At 40.6% G+C, this 20000-nt stretch overlaps 1 protein-coding gene across 1 annotated transcript in view; it reads left to right on the top strand.

Annotated features, from left to right (window-relative positions):
* Positions 1–20000, top strand: part of adcy8 (adenylate cyclase 8 (brain)) — a gene marked incomplete at its 5' end in the record, with an annotated part of 237200 nt that overhangs the window by 132766 nt on the left and 84434 nt on the right. The window contains 5 exons of the mRNA XM_084139802.1: positions 2854–2984; positions 13799–13910; positions 14556–14683; positions 15888–16046; positions 18084–18351. Coding sequence (XP_083995928.1) covers positions 2854–2984; positions 13799–13910; positions 14556–14683; positions 15888–16046; positions 18084–18351 — 798 coding nt within the window. The remainder of the gene's footprint in view (positions 1–2853; positions 2985–13798; positions 13911–14555; positions 14684–15887; positions 16047–18083; positions 18352–20000) is intronic.

Genomic DNA, 20000 nt, shown 5'->3' with positions numbered 1-20000 from the left:
ACTTCACAAAATAGATGGCATCATGAGGAAGGAAAATTATGTGGATATATTGAAGCAACATCTCAAGACATCAGTCAGGAAGTTAAAGCTTGGTCGCAAATGGGTCTTCCAAAAGGACAATGACCACAAGCATACTTCCAAAGTTGTGCCAAAATGGCTTAAGGACAACAGAGTCAAGGTATTGGAGTGGCCATCACAAAGCCCTGACCTCAATCCTATCGAAAACTTATGGGCAGAACTGAAAAAGTGTGTGCGAGCAAGGAGGCCTACAAACCTGACTCAGTTACACCAGCTCTGTCAGGAGGAATGGGCCAAAATTCACCCAACTTATTGTGGGAAGCTTGTGGAAGAATACCCGAAACGTTTGACCCAAGTTAAACAATGTAAAGGCAATGTTACCAAATACTAATTGAGTGTATGTAAACTTCTGACCCACTGGGAATGTGATGAAATAAATTATAGCTGAAATAAATCATTCTCTCTACTATTTGTCTGACATTTCACATTCTTAAAATAAAGTGGTGACCCTAACTGATCTAAGACAGGGAATTTTTACTAGGATTAAATGTCAGGAATTGTTTAAATCTATTTGGCTAAGGTGTATGTAAACTTCCGACTTCAACTGTACGCACGCACCACATTTCCTTTATTTATTTATTTGAATTTTTTGCATCATGTTATTTTTTTCATTTCACTTCATCAATTTGGACGATTTTGTGTATGTCCATTACATGAATTCCCCATGAAATCCATTTAAATTACAGGTTGTAATGCAACAAAATAGGAAAAAACGCCAAGGGGGATGAATACTTTTGCAAGGCACTGTACACTGTAAAGGGGTTACCATGAATTTGACAGTAATTTACAGGCAGCTCAGTGGCAAGTCAAATTATGTTTGTAATATTACAGTAAACCTATTGTAATATACATTACCAGTCAAAAGTTTGGTCACACCTACTCATTCAAGGGTTTTTCTTTATTTTTACTATTTTCTACATTGTAGAATAATAGTGAATACATCAAAACTATGAAATACCACATATGGAATCATGTTGTAACCAAAAAAGTGTTAAACAAATCAAAATAAATGTTATATTTGAGATTCTTCAAAGTAGCCACCCTTTGCCTTGATGACAGCTTTGCACACTCTTGGCATTCTCTCAACCAGCTTCATGAGGTAGTCACCTGGAATGCATTTCAATTAACAGGTGTGCCTTGTTAAAAGTTAATTTGTTGAATTTCTTTCCTTCTTAATGCGTTTGAGCCAATCAGTTGTGCTGTGACAAGGTAGGGGTGGTATACAGAAGATAGCCCTATTTGGTAAAAGACCAAGTCCATATAATGGCAAGAACAGCTCAAATAAGCAAAGAGAAACGACAGTCCATAATTACTTTAAGACATGAAGGTCAGTCAATGCTGAACATTTCAAGAACTTTGAAGGTTTCTTCAAGTGCAGTCGCAAAAACCATCAAGCACTATGATGAAACTGGCACTCATGAGGACCGCCACAGGAAAGGAAGACCCAGAGTTACCTCTGCTGCAGAGGATAAGTTCATTAGAGTTAACTGCACCTCAGATTGCAGCCCAAATAAATGCTTCACAGAGTTCAAGTAACAGACACATCTCAACATCAACTGTTCAGAGGAGACTGCGTGAATAAGGCCTTCATGGTCGAATTGCCACTACTAAAGGACACCAATAATAAGAAGATACTTTCTTGGTCCAAGAAACACGAGCAATGGACATTAGACTGGTGGAAATCTGTCCTTTGGTCTGATGAGTCCAAATTTAAGATTTTTGGTTCCAACCGCTGTGTCTTTATGAGACGCAGAGTAGGTGAACGGATAATCTGCGCATGTGTGGCTCCCACCATGAAGCATGGAGGAGGAGGTGTGATGGTGTGGGGGTGCTTTGCTGGTGACACTGTCGGTGATTTATTTAGAATTCAAGGGACATTTAACCAGCATGGCTACCACAGCATTCTGCAGTGATACGTCAGCCCATCTGGTTTGCACTTAGTGGGAGTATCATTTGTTTTTCAACAGGACAATTACGCAAAACACACCTCCAGGCTGTGTAAGGGCTAGTTGACTAAGAAGGTGAGTGATGGAGTTTTGCATCATATGACCTGGCCTCCACAATCACCTGACCTCAACCCAATTGAAATGGTTTGGGATGAGTTGGACCGCAAAGTCAAGGAAAAGCTGCCAACAAGTGCTCAGCATATGTGGGAACTCTTTCAAGACTGTTGGAAAAGCATTCCTCATGAAGCTGTTTGAGAGAATGCCAAGAGTGTGCAAAGCTGTCATCAAGGCAAAGGGTGGCTACTTTGAAGAATCTAAAATATAACATATTTTTATTTGTTTAACACTTTTTTGGTTACTACATGATTCCATATGTGTTATTTCATAGTTTTGATGTCTTCACTATTATTCTCCATTGTAGAAAATAGTAAAAATAAAGAAAAACCCTTGAATGAGTAGGTGTGTCCAAACTTTTGACTGGTAATGTATATTAAAGGCCCATAGTTTCTTATGAGCGCATACTTAAATGCATACATGCTTATGGCATTTATAAGACGGGTTGCTATTAGATGCTTTTTATTTTTTATTTGGATGCAGGTTTTTTTACTTATAAATGAATTCGATGTACCCATTGATTATTGAAGAATATAATTTAGAAACGCCTCGTGAGCTTAGTTCAACTCTTGTACCCTATCAAAACCCAAAATATAACCTTGTTTTACTCCAATGTTTGTAAAAAAAAGTCAATGTAAATAAATACTTTATAGCCCCCCCCCCAGTTATGCAAAAATCCTACGTATATTTACCAGGATGCTCCTTTTCTTCACAGGAAAGGCTGGTATTGTCAGTTTTACCCCGGTTTGTGGTATTGGAGATGATCAACGACATGACAAATGTGGATGACGAGCACCTCCAGCACCAGTTTCACAGAATCTATATCCACCGCTATGAGAATGTCAGGTAAGGCTGTGGCTATTTTGGCTTAAATTTGTGTTTTTAAACATTATGGGAATAGGTAAAACCATCATTATGGTTGAGTTTTGGTGTGCATCCCAAATGGCACCCTATTCCCTATTTAGTACCCTACTTTTGACTAGACCTCTTAAGGAAAAGTGTGCCACTTGGGATACAACAAGCTATTTTGTATTTGTATTTTGTATTTATTAGGGATCCCCATTAGCTGCTGCCAAGGTAGCAGCTACTCTTCCTGGGGTCCAAACACATTAAGGCACTTACATTACATATAAAACAAAAGATAAAACGGTACATCATAAAACATTATTACACCACTACATACAGTGGCTTGCAAAAGTATTCATCCCCCTTGGCATTTTTCCTATTTTGTTGCCTTACAACCAGGAAATGAAAATTGATTTTTTGGGGGTTTGTATCATTTGATTTACACAACATGCCTACCACTTTGAAGATGCAAAATATATTTTATTGTGAAACAAACAAGAAATAAGTTAAAAAATAAAGTAAAATAAAAGAACTTGAGTGTGCATAACTATTCATCCCCCCAAAGTCAATACTTTGTAGAGCCACCTTTTGTAGCAATTACAGCTGCAAGTCTCTTGGGCTATGTCTCTATAACCTTGGCACATCAAGCCACTGGGTTTTGTGCCCATTCTTCAAGGCAAAACTGCTCCAGCTCCTTCAAGTTGGATGGGTTCCGCTGGTGTACAGCAATCTTTAAGTCATAACACAGATTCTCAATTGGATTGAGGTCTGGGCTTTGACTAGACCGTTTCAAGACATTTTAATGTTTCCCCTTAAACCACTCAAGTGTTGCTTTAGCAGTATGTCCTGCTAGAAGGTGAACCTCCGTCCCAGTCTCAAATCTCTGGAAGACTGAAACAGGTTTCCCTCAAGAATTTCCCTGTATTTAGCGCCATCCATCATTCCTTCAATTCTGACCAGTTTCCCAGTCCCTGCCAATGAAAAACATCCCCACAGCATGATGCTGCCACCAACATGCTTCACTGTGGGGATGTTGTTCTCTGGGTGATGAGAGGTGTTGGGTTTGTACCAGACATAGCGTTTTCCTTGATAGCCAAAAAGCTCAATTTTAGTCTCATCTGACCAGAGTACCTTCTTCCATATGTTTGGGGAGTCTCCCACATGGCTTTTGGCGAACACCAAACGTGTTTGCTTATTTTTTTCTTTAAGCAATGGCTTTTTTATGGCCACTCTTCCGTAAAGCCCAGCTCTGTGGAGTATACAGCTTAAGGTGGTCCTATGGACATATACTCCAATCTCCGCTGTGGAACTTTGCAGCTCCTTCAGGGTTATCTTTGGTCTCTTTGTTGCCTCTCTGATTAATGCCTGGTCCGTGAGTTTTGGTGGGCGGCCCTCTCTTGGCAGGTTTGTTGTGGTGCCATATTCTTTCTATTTTTTATAATTTATTTAATGGTGCTCCGTGGGATGTTCAAAGTTTTGGATATTGTTTTATAACCCAATCCTGATCTGTACTTCTCCACAACTTTGTCCCTGACCTGTTTGGAGAGCTCCATGGTCTTCATGTGCCGCTTGCTTGGTGGTGCTCCTTGCTTAGTGGTGTTGCAGACTCTGGGGCCTTTCAGAACATGTGTATATATACTGAGATCATGTGACACTTAGATTGCACACAGGTGGACTTTATTTAACTAATTATGTTACTTCTGAAGGTAATTGGTTGCACCAGATCTTATTTAGGGTCTTCATAGCAAAGGGGGTGAATACATTTGCACGCACAACTTTTCCGTTATTTATTTTGTATAAATACGTTTTTTTCATTCACTTCACCAATTTGGACTATTTTGTGTATGTCCATTACATGAAATCCAAATAAAAATCAATTTAAATTACAGGTTGTAATGCAACAAAATAGGAAAACGTCAAGGGGGATGAATATTTTTGCAAGGCACTGTATCTACAATGCAAAATGTACAATACCACCATAGAACAATATTGCAATGTACGTGTGTGTAGAGTGCATGTTCTAGCGCTTGTGTGTGTTTGCATGTGGCTGTACCTTTTGTGTGAGTCTCTTCACAGTCCCCGCTGTTCCATGTAGTCATGGCTCTATGTAGTACTGTGTGCCTCCCATAGTCTGTTCTGGACTTGGGGATTGTAAAGAGACCTCTGGTGTCATGTCTTTTGGGGTATGCATGGGTGTCCGAGCTTAAACAGACAGCTCGGGAAAATTCAGCTAGTCAACACTTCTTACAAAAGCAAATAGTGAGTCCATCTCACTTCCACTTTATGCCATGTTAGCTCCCCATGTACTTTTAAGGGCCAGCCGTGCTGCCCTGTTCTGAGCCAATTGTAATTTTCCTAAGTCCATCTTTGTGGCACCTGACCACACGACTGAACAGTAGTCCAGGTGTGACAAAACTTGGGCCTGTAGGATCTGCCTTGTTGAAAGTATTGTTAAGGCAGAGTAGCGCTTTATTATGGACAGACTTCTCCCCATCTCAGCTACTGTTGTATCAATATGTTTTGACCATGACGTCTTACAATCCAGGGTTACTCCAAGCAGTTTAGTCACCTCAACTTGCTCCATTTCCACATTATTCATTAAAAATATTTAGTTGAGGTTTAGGGTTTAGTGAATGATTTGTCCCAAATACAATGCTTTTCGTTTTAGAAATATTTAGGACTAACTTATTTCTTGCCTCCCATTCTGAAACTAACTGTTGTTAAGTGTTGCAGTCATTTCAGTCACTGTAGTAGATGATTTGTATAGTGTTGAGTCATCCGCATAGATAGACACACTGGCTTTACTCAAAGCCAGTGGCATGTCTTTAGTAAAGATTTTAAAAAGTAAGCGGCCTAGACAGCTGCCCTTGGGAATTCCTGATTCTATCTGGATTATGTTGGAGAGGTTCATCCTTGTGGAAGTCTAAGACTGTCCTTAGGGACTGTGATGACAATTGAATGTCAGACGAGAAGGCCATTTTGGATCAAACTTAATTTCTTCAAAATCTTCATTCAAATGTGTTATTGCGACGCCCACCGCATGTGCCCAACGATGCATCTCTTCCAGACAAACTCAATGCATTTCCTGCACGCTTCGACAATAACAACACCGTACCGTGCATGAGGGCCCCCAACAACCCAGAGGACTGGGTGATCTCGCTCTCCGAGGTCGACGGGAGTGAGGACTTTAATCATGTCAACACTAGCAAGGCCGCGGGGCCGGACGGTATTCCATGGTGCATTCTCAGAGCATGTGCATATCAGCTGGCAGTCATATTCACTGTAATTTTCAACCTCTCCTTGTCCCAATCTGTAATCCACACATGTTTTAAGATTACTACCGTCATTCCTGTTCCCAAGAACTCTGTCTTCATTTTGCAAACCGCCCCATCAGATCCATAGACGACGCAATCTCAATTGCACCCACCTAGATAAAATGAATACCTATGTGAGAATGCTGTTCATTGACTACAGCTCAGCGTTCAAAACCATCGTCACCAAATTTAGGATCCTGTCACTGAACACCTCCTTCTGCAACTGGATCCTGGACTTCCTGACAGGCCTACCCCAAGTGGTGTGGGTAGGACAACATCACCTCCTCCACACTGACCCTCAACACAGGAGCCCCACAGGGCTGTGTGGTTAGTCCCCACCTGTAATCTCTGACTCCAACACCATCATCAAATTTGCTGACGACACAGAGTTGGTAGGACTGATCACCGGCGACGATGAGACAGCCTACAGGGAGGAGGTCAACGACAGTGCCTTTTCCCCCTCAGGAGGTTGAAAAGGTTTGGCATGGGCCCTCAAATCCTCAAAAAGTTGTACAGCTGCACCATTGAGAGCATTTTGACTGGCTGCATCACTGCTTGGTGTGGCAATAGCACTGCCTTCGATCGCATGGCACTACAGAGGGTGGTACTAACAGCCCAGTACATCACTGGGGCCGAGCTCCCTGCCATCCAGGACCTCTATATCAGGCGGTGTGAAAAGAAAGCCTGGAAAATAAGACTATAGCCACCCAAGCAACATGTTCTCTTTGCTTCCGCACAACAAGCGGTACTGGTACATCAAGTCTCACACCAACAGTCTCCTGAACAGCTTCTATCCCCAAGCCATAAGACTGTTAAATAGCTAACAGAATGGCTACACGGACTATCTGAGTTGACCCTTGTACTTCATTTTCATTTTTGTACGGTGTATGCACACTCACATGACTCTACACACTCACACACACTGACACAGATAACCATTTTCAAGTCATGCCATAGATTGTTAAGCAGATTTAAGTCAAAACTGTAACTCGGCCACTCAGGAACATTCACTGTCTTCTTGGTAAGCAACTCCAAGGTAGATTTGGCCTTATGTTTTAGGTTATTGTCCTGCTGAAGTGTGAATTCATCTCCCAGTGTCTGGTGGAATGCAGACTAAACCAGGTTTTCCTATAGAATTTTGCCTGTGCTTAGCTCCATTCCGTTTCGTTTTTATCCTAAAACACTCCCCAGTTTACAAGATTACAAGCATACCCATAACATGATGCAGCCACCACTATGCTTGAAAATATGGAGAGTTGTACTCATTAATGTGTTGTATTGGATTTGTCCACAAAATAACACTTTGTAGGTCAGTGACAAAAAAATCTCAATTTAATCCATTTTAAATACAGGCTGTAACAAAAAAGTCAAGGGGTGTGAATACTTTCTGAAGGCACTGTACAGTATCTACATCTATCATTCCAGTATCCCTGCACATTGTAAATATGGTATTGGAACTGAACTATAGCTTCTTACTTTCTCTTGTTCTTCTTATTTCTTAATTTTATTTCTCATTTTTGCTCTACCTTACGTTATTTGTAGTGCTACATTGATATTGATTACTGCATTGTTGGGTTGGGAGCTTGCAAGAATGGCATTTCTCAGAACTTGTGCATGTGACATTAAAACTTGAAACTTTCACTCACAATTTACGTAGAAATAGATGCCATTAAATAAGGACATAATTTTGGAGAACTGCAGAATCTCATTGCCAAAACTCTAACATAAACGATAATAATGAATGGTAAGGTTTTGAACATTGTAAGGTCTACGCCTTCTGCTCATGTCCAGAACAACAGTTGTAAATACAAATAGAGTTATGATTAACCAACCACCCTAATATCACCAGGTTACTTCATGGTAAGAGTACAACATTGTCGCATGTGTATCAATAACACATTTTATACTTAAGGAAGAAAATTATTTCCTTATAGTTTTGGACCTTGTCTGTGTGTGAATCTTAAATGCTCTGGGCCCTGACTTTGTCAAATGATTTAAAGTGGAACCGACAGCGTTTTAGCAACATTACATCTTATTAGAATCTGTTTATATACACCCCCAGGTGTAAGCGAGCACTTAGATATGGTCATTTTCACATTTTCATGAATTCATAGAATTGTTGTGAATGAAGTATAATAAGGCATTTGTGAAAATTCTATAGCAATATACAGTGGGAAAGCGGCCATGTGTTTGGATAATTAATAGACACTGCAGTAAATAAAACCTAATAAAAACATCTGTCTTGTCCAGGACTGGAGTCTACGCAGACCGGTGTGCCATAGCCAATCAGAGCTACAGTAGGCCTATATGCAAATAAGCCATTTGCCACACAGGCCTGCTATCATTCACTTTGAACTGGATTGCTTGTTTACAGTCAGTAGCAACAGTGCGACTTTAGATTATTAGAATGCACTCGCTAAAAGCCACAAAGTACACCTGAATGGATTTCTGCAAATATGTAAATACCATGGGAGTCCTCTTACATTTTGGAACTTCATAGTCCTATTGATCAAACAACTATGAAAAGGTAGGCTATTTCTCCCTCAGTTCAGTTGCCTATGCACTTCAACAACAATAACATCAGCAACTAATGCTAGCCAGAGCGAGATGAGCTAAAATCTAATGAGGGAACATTAGATAAACACTCTCAAACTTTTTTAGCTAGTTGGCAGTAAAAATTGCACTGATAAACAATGGGGAATAGTAGCCTGCTCGTCCTTCTGCAGCTAGCCTGCCAATGCATACTTGTCCTAACCCACGTTTTGACAACTAAATGGGAAATTGCCTTCCTGTCCGCCTAAAATACATTTCATTGACAACTAAGAGTTATGCTAAATGTGGATAACAGTCGTTCAAGCATCTCTAGCTGTAGCCATCTAAAAACGATATGAGGGGGAAAAGTCGGTCACTCACCCACTCCTCCAATGACATGACATCCTTCCAGCAGCTAGCTAACTAGCTAACGTTAGGCTCTGTGTTTTTAGCTTGCTAAATAAATAGCTAGCTACATAAATAGATACGCTAGCCCAGTGGTGTCAAACTTAATCAGCACACGGGCCATATTGAAAAAACACAACGAATTTGCGGACCAGACATTTGATTTGTTTTTATAAGAATAACTTGCAACTGCAACCCAAACTGGCCATTATTTATTTGAAGTTCATTTATGTCCACTTATGTACATAGGATGCTGTATATAGCATTTTAACATATTAAAACTAAAATAATATTTGTCCAGCCTTTGCTGCTATGCTTGCAGATGTGCATAGACGATGCGACCCTACTCAGAAAGTTTTTAATAACTCCAAATAACAAAAATGTAACTAAAGGTTGTTGTAACATTTAAACTTAAAACAAGTTTTTCATTTTTTTTTGCACTGCATGGATCACCAGTGCAGTTGAATGCAGCATTGCTGTGTGGTGCACTCAAAATGTACAGTAGACTACTGCTCAAATGTTGCTATAATAGGCCTACATGTTTTTCCTTTGCATGGTGTTTTGTTTTATGGTTATTCATTGTCAAGCTTTAAAACCCGTAGCCAGACTACAACATTTTAGCAGCCTAGTTAGGACTGTGGCATGCATCTGTACACTTTCCCTCCGCTGCGCGTTGTAAACGGGACACACAAAAGCAGCGCAATTGAAGTTGAATTCATCGATGCAAGCGCATCAGGCTGTAATGTCATAAAGTAGATGACTCAACTGTTGACTCATTTATACTTGCTTGTGTGTCCTATTCGGCCCGCGAGCCTTGTGTTTGACACGTGCGCTAGCCTATTAGCCACGTTACGACTACCTTGTGTTCATTGCCCATGCTACTTTGATTGTATTGACATTTCCAGCCTTAGTTACAGTCGTCCATTTTGAAATGCATCCATCTATTCTGCCAAGAATGCCTTACTGTACGTCATGGAATTTTGAGTCAAATATAACCTATTTTTAAAACCTCTTATAAAGTTGAGAATTTTTGACTGATATGATTGTCTATTTTTTTCATATCTGCAAAGTACACCAAAATATATATAAACGCAACATGCAACAATTTCAAGATTTTACTGAGTTACAGTTCATATAAGGAAATCAGTCAATTGAAATAAAAACACTCTTCACGGTATCTCTGTGCATTCAAATTGCCATCGATAAAATGTAATTGTGTTCGTTGTCCGTAGCTTATGCCTGCCCATACCATAACCCCACTGCCACCATGCGGCACTCTGTTCACAACGTTGACATCAACTAACCACTTGCCCACACAATGCCATACTGTCTGTCATACCCTGTCTGCCATCTGCCCGGCACAGTTGAAACCGTGATTCCTCCATGAAGAGCCCACTTCTCCAGCATGCCAGTGGCCATCGCAGGAGAGCATTTGCACACTGAAATCGTTTACGACGCCAAACTGCAGTCAGATCAAGACCCTGGTGAGGACGACGAGCACGCAGATGAGCTTCCCTGAGACGGTTTCTGACAGTTTGACAATAAATTATTTGGTTGTGCAAACCCACAGTTTCATCAGCTGTCCGGTTGGCTGGTCTCAGACGATCCTGCAGGTAAAGAAGCCGGATGTGGAGGTCCTGGGCTGGCGTGGTTACGCTAAAACGACGTTGACGGCGGCTTATGGTAGAGAAATTAACATTCAATTCTCTGGCAACAGCTCTGGTGGACATTCCTGCGGTCAGCATGTCAACTGCACACTCCCTCAAAACTTGAAACATCTGTGGCATTGTGTTGTGTGACAAAACTGCACATTTTAGTGGCCTTTTATTGTCCCCAGCACAAGGTACACCTGTGTAATGATCATGCTCTTTAATCAGCTTCTTGATATGCCTCACCTGTCAGGTGGATGGATTATCTTGGCAAAGGCAAAAATGCTTTCTAACAGGGATGTAAACAAATTTGTGAACAACATTTGAGAGAAATAAGCTTTTTGTGCATATTGAAAATGTATTTCAGCTCATGAAACATGGGATCAACATTTTACCTGTTGTGTTTATATTTTTGTTCAGTATAGTTAAAATGCTGTCAGTTCCACTTTAATCCAGGTCAAAATGCTCATGTGTTGTCTCAATTATGTTACCATGTTAGATTTAGTCCCCCTTCATTTTTTAATAGAAGCAGAAAGGTAATATCTCAACCCTATCAATCATATAAACATGGTATCATATAAATGTGATCTTGGTTGTAGTTTATAATGTGGTATCATTTACATTTACATTTTAGTCATTTAGCAGACGCTCTTATCCAGAGCGACTTACAGTTAATGCAATCAGTCATAGTAAGTACATTTTTCCTCAATAAAGTAGCTATCAGCAAAGTCAGTGCTGGGGGGAAAAAAGTCAAGTGTGAGTGTTAGTTCATGAAAGGCATAAATATGTATTCTTTTTTACGGGGGAGGGGTGAGGAGGTGGTGCGAGGGGGGGGGGGGGGGGGGGTACTTTGGGATTATTTAAAATACTCTATGAAGAGGTAGAGTTTTAGATATTTTCGGAAGATGGGCAGGGACTCTGCTGTCCTAGCTTCAGGGGGAAACTGGCTCCACCATTGGGGTGCCAGGACAGAGAAGAGCTTTTTACTTGGTTGAGCGGGAGCTGCTCTCCCATACAGTGAGGGAAAAAAGTATTTGATCCCCTGCTGATTTTGTACATTTGCCCACTGACAAAGACATGATCAGTCTATCATTTTAATGGTAGGTTTATTTGAACAGTGAGAGACAGAATAACAACAAAAAAATCCAGAAAAACGCATGTCAAAAATGTTATAAATTGATTTGCATTTTAATGAGGGAAATAACTATTTGACCCCTCTGCAAAACATGACTTAGTACTTGGTGGCAAAAACCCTTGTTGGCAATCACAGAGGTCAGACGTTTCTTGTAGTTGGCCACAAGGTTTGCACACATCTCAGGAGGGATTTGTCCCACTCCTCTTTGCAGATCTTCTACAAGTCATTAAGGTTTCGAGCCTGATGTTTGGCAACTCGAACCTTCAGCTCCCTCCACAGATTTTCTATGGGATTAAGGTCTGGAGACTGGCTAGGCCACTCCAGGACCTTAATGTGCTTATTCTTGAGCCACTCCTTTGTTGCCTTGGCCGTGTGTTTTGGGTCATTGTCATGCTGGAATACCCATCCACGACCCATTTTCAATGCCCTGGCTGAGGGAAGGAGGTTCTCACCCAAGATTTGACGGTACATGGCCCTGTCCATCGTCCCTTTTATGCGGTGAAGTTGTCCTGTCCCCTTAGTAGAAAAACACCCCCAAAGCATAATGTTTCCACCTCCATGTTTGACGGTGGGGATGGTGTTGTTGGGGTGATAGGCAGCATTCCTCCTCCTCCAAACACAGCGAGTTGAGTTGATGCCACAGAGCTCGATTTTGGTCTCATCTGACCACAACACTTTCACCTAGTTCTCCTCTGAATCATTCAGATGTTCATTGGCAAACTTCAGACGGGCCTGTATATGTGCTTTCTTGAGCAGGGGGACCTTGTGGGCGCTGCAGGATTTCAGTCCTTCACGGCGTAGTGTGTTACCAATTGTTTTCTTGGTGACTATGGTCCCAGCTGCCTTGAGATCATTGACAAGATCCTCCCGTGTAGTTCTGGGCTGATTCCTTACCGTTCTCATGATCATTGCAACTCCACGAGGTGAGATCTTGCATGGAGCCCCAGGCCGAGGGAGATTGACAGTTATTTTGTGTTTCTTCCATTTGCAAATAATCGCACCAACTGTAGTCACCTTCTCACCAAGCTGCTAGGCGATGGTCTTGTAGCCCATTCCAGCCTTGTGTAGGTCTACATTCTTGTCCCTGACATCCTTGAAGAGCTCTTTGGTCTTGGCCATGGTGGAGAGTTTGGAATCTGATTGATTGATTGCTTCTGTGGACAGGTGACTTTTATACAGGTAACAAACTGAGATTCGGAGCAGTCCCCTTAAGAGTGTGCTCCTAATCTCAGCTCGTTACCTGTATAAAAGACACCTGGGAGTCAGAAATCTTTCTGATTGAGAGAGGGTCAAATACTTATTTCCCTCATAAAAATGGAAATCAATTTATAACATTTTTGACATGCGTTTTTCTGGATTTTTTTGTTGTTATTCTGTCTCTCACTGTTGAAATAAACCTACCATTAAAATTATAGACTGATCATTTCTTTGTCAGTGGGCAAACGAACAAAATCAGCAGGGGATCAAATACTTTTTTCCCTCACTGTAAGGGTGGGAGGGCCAAGAGACCAGAGGTGGCAGAACGGAGTACTCAGGTTGGGGTGTAGGGTTTGAGCATAGCCTAGAGGTAGGGAGAGGCAGAGATTCCATTTAGATTTGTCTTAAAGTTTTATCCAAAAGCAAGTAGGGACCACATCTGGGGAACAGAATATGGATTATTTTGATCTGGATTTTAAAAAAATGAAAACCTGTAACCTGTTGACTATTTTCTCACTAAATTGTCTGTAGATGTTGAAGTGTAATGGTGACATTAATGTGACTTCTCCATATATTCTACAGCATTCTTTTCGCAGACGTTAAAGGATTCACAAACCTCTCGACGACGCTATCGGCACAAGAGTTGGTGCGGATGTTGAACGAGCTCTTTGCACGCTTCGACCGTCTAGCCCATGTGAGTTTACTTTATGCATATGCAGTAGAATGCAAATGAAGGAATACTCTCGGGTTCCAATTTATATGTATAGCATGAATTAATGACAGCCTTGCAGGTACGGTTCTATGCATTATAGAAATAGGTTTTGCACTTCTGGCTAAGGTTTAATTTTCCAGCTTCAGAGCTGTCATTAATGATAAAAATACAGTGTAGAAAGCTTTTTAATGGAACATGCTATGCTTTCAAAAGGTAATACCTGTAATTAAGTCCAATGACTGGATTGAAAAGCAGGTCAGATAGAGTGCAGCTTAATGGCCAAGCGTAATGTTTACGTGAATGCCTTTGTTATTTTAACTTAATTCAGGACATGAATTCAGAATTGAGTCAATGTCCTTGTGCATGACGCACAGAGTCTGCATGGCTTATAATGTCTCTTTATTATAAAGTCAAAATTGTTGTCCAGACATTTCTGGTGCAAGACAAAACAACATGCTCATTGCCGTGAACAAATGCATGCATTATCATAGAATCATGTACGATTCTATGATAATTCATGCATTCTCAGTGAGCAAGAGGTATTGATCAAATCAAGATCATTCTGAGTTTCCCATGGATTCTAGTCTAACCCCATTGTCTGTCTGTCTATCTCTCTCTCTCTTCTAGGAGCACCATTGTCTGAGGATTAAGATCTTGGGAGACTGCTACTACTGTGTGTCCGGTCTTCCTGAACCTCGACAGGACCACGCTCATTGCTGTGTAGAGATGGGCCTCAGCATGATTAAGACAATCAGGTTTTAAAAAATCCCCACTTTTAGGCCTTTCTACAGTTAGGCTGTGCTTCTTTCAGGCCATACTTGTTGATGTTATTAGTTTCCGGTTGTCAGAGAGAGCGAGAGAGAGGAAAGAAAGAAATGGAGAGGGAGATATGCACGTGTGTGTACAGTATGTGTCCGCATGTGTGTGCGTGTGTCCGTGTGTGTGTGTGTGTGTGTTTGAGAGTGAGCTTAGCAACTAGAATGAATCAGCCAACCGTCCTTTTATAGAATGGAGAGCCAACAAGAGGCAGGTCGCCTGCTAAGAGCCTCTTGGCTAATGGCCCCTTTACTGCAGCATCAGTGCCACTGTGGTGACACTGTTAAGTGGCCCACTTTCACCAAGGCTGCGTCCCAATTGGCACCCTATTCCCTACATAGGGCTCTGGTCAAAAGTAGTGCACTGTATAGGGAATAGGGTGCCATTTGGGACGCACACCCAAGCATTTTCAAACTCTGTCAGCAGCCACAGCTGCAACAATTTCATCAGTGTCTATGGCAGGCTGACCTTCGAAACCTATTGACTTTATGCACCTGGGCTGAATCTTCTTGATCGCCTGTCAGCTCACATTCATCATAGTTATTATTAGGCATGAAATTTGATGAAATGAGACTTGCCAGATTGGAATTGTTTGGAAATATATATTGTTATTTTTACCCTGTGGTGGAAACTGTAAATATTAGTAATGCATTAATGTACAATTATATGGCGTATTAAATAATAAACAAAGATATTAGAATGTAAGATAATGCTGGACAAATTGACTGTGTTATTGTTGACTTTATTCAGTTTTATCACCAGATTAATGTATACAACATAAAATGGGACTATTTCTTGGTGAATTTTGGAACGCTGAATGAATTATCTTATTTTTTCCATTGTTCATTTGAAATAATATAGTTTCAGTCAGTCATTGTGCTAAATCAAATTGTTTGCAAAAAATATATATACATGCTAAATACAGGAAATTTACCCACAACACAATTAAAAAGATCAGAGATAAATAGTTTTGCAGTTTGTTGTTTTTCTGTAAAGTGTGTTGTGACTTTGTTAAATGCACCTCTGAATCAGTTGTGATTTGATTATATAGGATAATACTGTCTTTATAGTCTACTGGAAAAGTTAACAGTAAAGAAGGTACACAAATAAATAGATACCATATTGTTTATTTCCCCCCTCTAGATATGTAAGATCACGCACAAAGCATGACATCGACATGCGAATCGGGATCCATTCGGGCTCGGTCCTGTGTGGGGTGCTGGGACTGAGGAAGTGGCAGTTTGATGTGTGGTCGTGGGACGTGGACATCGCCAACAAGCTGGAGTCAGGGGGGATCCCTGGGTGAGTTGACAACTATGAAAGTATTATATCAAATTTGCATTTTAAATTGAATTTCGATAGCTATACACTTCCATAGACATCAGCCATTCCATGACCACAGAAGAGAATGGCCTACAAAAGGAGTTTCTCTCTATAATTCCATATGATACAATATACGTTATTGTCCATTTACATAAATTCATTTTGTGAAATCAACATACAAATACACAAACACAACACATATATTACATGCAGTACGGAAAACTGTAAAGTTAGTACACAAGTCACACATTAAAATGTTCACATATTCAAAGTCTCTGCTGCCTATTGTCCGACGATGTATTAGGCCTGTATCATATTGTGTGTGTGTGTGTGTGTGTGTGGGGGGGGGGGGGGTTCAGTATGAGTCCAAAGTATAATTTTTTACCAAGTTATTTCATGTTAAATACCAGGTAACCTTTTTCTGCGAATACTCTGTACAGTACATCCCTTTTGGCCGGCCTCGAGGGAATACCCTGCAGTGTGCGCTTATCCCAACCTCTGAGAAAGTCCATCAGCAAATGAACGTCCTACAGTGGGGATGAAATCCATGTGCCAAATCACCCTTTAGAAATACTTTTACCGTGATTGGTTTACAAACAAAGGGACATTGGATGTGATTGGCTTTGGGTGACATGGGGGGTTTGATCAAATCTACAATTTAAAGGGGAAGTCAAGCCGAGGGTTATATTGTGACATTTTGCTCCTCACCTCAAGGAAATGTGATGCGGCCAACCTTTTCATTGTTGAACCTAAAGCTTCAGCCAACATCTGCTATTGGACTTTATGATGACAGTGGGTTATGATCCTGCCCCTTCCTCTGCGCTTAATGTAATTCAATTGCGTAATATGCTTATAATGGGGATTATTCTTCAGTGGGGAGAAAATGTATGTGTAAAATATACTATGTATCGTTGCACTGCGGAGATACAGGAATAAATCCAAAATGCAAAAGGGGGAGTGGTTAGATAAATGGTTATATGGCTTTAGACTCTTAGGTGAGGGCCTGTAGTTGATCTGTCTATTAGGTTAAACATTGTTTGCTACTGCATTCTAGAAAACAGCATTCTAGATCAAACCCAGTAGTGATGCGTGGGGAAAATCAATGGGGAAGCCAAGCCAGGCTTTTTAGCTATAACCCGTTAGTTCATATGCCACCATCATATATAAGGCCGAGACAACAAGAAGACAACAGACACATAGTGGCAGAATAAATTCATCGCAAAACCGGAGTCCACAAAGCATATTTCATGTAACAAACAGTTAAATGACCTACAGCATGGTCAAGCAAGTTAATGTTTCTGACATTTTCGGACTGCTAAACAACTATTGATTTGGAACCACAGAGAGTTACTGCAAGTGGCAAAGAAAACAGAATCTGCCTCTGCTATTCCAGCACCATTTAAAGTTCAACATTTTAAAGTAATCTAATCACCTATGCTTAGTCTAATACAGTGACAACTTAAAGATATCTGAATGGAATAATTGGAAATTAGTAGTTTTGACTGTATTGTTCAGGAGCTGATCATTTTACAACCAAATAATGGTTAAATGTATTTCCCTTGAAAACGCTGTGTGTTTTCCTTGCCTCCAGCAGGCAATTCGAACATTCTGGACCTTACTGTTACGTTTATTGATAACAACCTATGTAATTGAATTGCTCATCAAATGTAACAATAGAGGCATTTGTGACTTTACAGCATGGTCATCGGTATCACATTGTTTTGATAGTCCCAAATAGATGGTTTGTAGATGTTCAGTAGATGTTCAACTAACTGTCAACAAAATGTACAGTAACTATCCACTAACCCTAACCCTAACCTTAGCCCTAACCCTTATCCTAACCCTATAAACGTATCCTAGCCCTAACCTTTACCCTTACCTTCACCCTAACTGTGACCCTTGCAAGCAATTGCATATCAACAGATGTTCAGTTGATAGTTTGTTGACAGTTTGAGCAGCATAGACCATATCAAAATAAAGTGTGACCTGGCCATCTAATGAAAACCTCGTCCTCAGACGAATCCACATCTCCAAGGCGTCCCTGGACTGTCTGAATGGTGACTACGAGGTAGAGGAGGGCCATGGCAAGGAACGCAACGAATTCTTGCGCCGCCACAACATCGAGACGTACCTGATCAAGCAGCCCGAGGAGAGCCTGCTCACGCTGCCCGAGGACATCATGAAGGAGGCGACCAACACCGACCGACGTGTCAGCAGCGCCACCTTCAACCAGGGCTCCTGGAGTCCCGAGCTGCCCTTCGACAACATCGTGGGCAAGCAGAATGTAAGTCTTGACCGTTCCCTAACCGTGTTCGTGTTTGTGGGAATTTCTGTATCAGTTTGTTAGTCTGCCTTTTTTGTCTGTGAGTGTGAGCGAGCAGAATGCATGTGACCCTGTGGTGGTAGCCATTAGGGATGTGACAAATGTAAAAAAATATCTTAACTTTTAAACTGCCATATATATTTTTTCTAATGTTTTAAAAACAAACATAAAATGACGTGAGTTCACAATTCAGATTTTGTTCTGTGTATGACTGCTAGTGGGCAATGCAGTTCAATTTACTGTAATCGGAGCTCCAGAGTGGCGCAGCGGTCTAAGGCACTGCATCTCAGTGCTAGAGGCATCACTACAGACCCTGGTTCGATTCCAGTCAAAACTGTAACTCGGCCACTCAGGAATATTCACTGTCTTCTTGGTAAGCAACTCTAGTGTAGATTGTGTTTTAGGTTATTGTCCTGCTCAAAGGTGAATTATTCGCCCAGTGTCTGGTGGAAAGCAGACTGAACCAGGTTTTCCTCTAGCATTTTGCCTGTGCTTATCTCCATTCTGTTTCTATTTTATCCTGAAAAACTCCCCAGTCCTTAACGATTACAAGTATACCCATAAACTGATGCAGCCATCACTATGCTTGAAAATATGGAGAGTGGAATTAAGTAATGTGTTGTATTGGATTTGCCCCAAACATAACACTTTGTAAAGTGAATTACTTTGCCACATTTTTTGCAGTATTACTTTAGTTCCTTGTTGCATGTTTTGGAATATTTTTATTCTGTACAGGCTTCCTTCTTTTCACTCCATCAATTAAGTTAGTATTGTGGAGTAACTACAATGTTGTTGATCCATCCTCAGTGTTCTCCTATCACAGCCATTAAACTCTGTAACTGTTTTAAAGTCACCATTGGCCTCTTGGTGGAATCCCTGAGTGGTTTCCTTCCTGAGTTAGGAAGGACACCTGTATCTTTGTAGTGACTGGTTGTATTGATACACCATCCAAAGTATAATTAATAACTTCCCCCATGCTCAAAGGGATATTCAATGCTATTCGCTGTTTATTATCTATGTATAGTCACTTTACCCCTACCTACATGTACATATTACCTCAATTACCTCGACTAACCTGTACCTCCGCACATTGATTCGGTACCGGTACCCCCTGTATATAGCCTCGTTATTGTTATTTTATTGTTGCTCATTTATTCTTTACTTTAGTTTATTTAGTAAATATATTCTTAACTCTTATTTTTCTTAAAACTGCATTGTTGGGTAAGGGCTTGTAAGTAAGCATTTCACGGAAAAGTCTACACCTGTTGTAAACGTGACAAATACAATTTGATTTGATTTGAGTTGACTTGTTAAGCACATTTGTACTCCTGCCTTAACAAAGGGGTTGAAAACGTATTGACTCAATACATTTCAGCTTTAATTTTTTTTATTAATTTGTAACAATTTCTAAAAACATAATTCCACTTTGACGTTATGGGACCTGTCTGTAGGCCAGTGACACAAAATCTCAATTTAATCAATTTTAAATTCAGGCTGCAACACAACAAAATGTGGAAAAAGTTAAGAGTGTGAATACTTTCTGAATGCACTGTATGTGGTGGTACATATGACCATGTGGTGCTAGCCATGTATTGTGGGAACTTGTTTAT

Source organism: Coregonus lavaretus (genome assembly GCF_964263955.1).
Source record: "Coregonus lavaretus genome assembly, chromosome: 23".
NCBI classification, from domain to species: domain Eukaryota; kingdom Metazoa; phylum Chordata; class Actinopteri; order Salmoniformes; family Salmonidae; genus Coregonus; species Coregonus lavaretus.
This window is presented reverse-complemented; position numbering and strand designations above follow the sequence as displayed.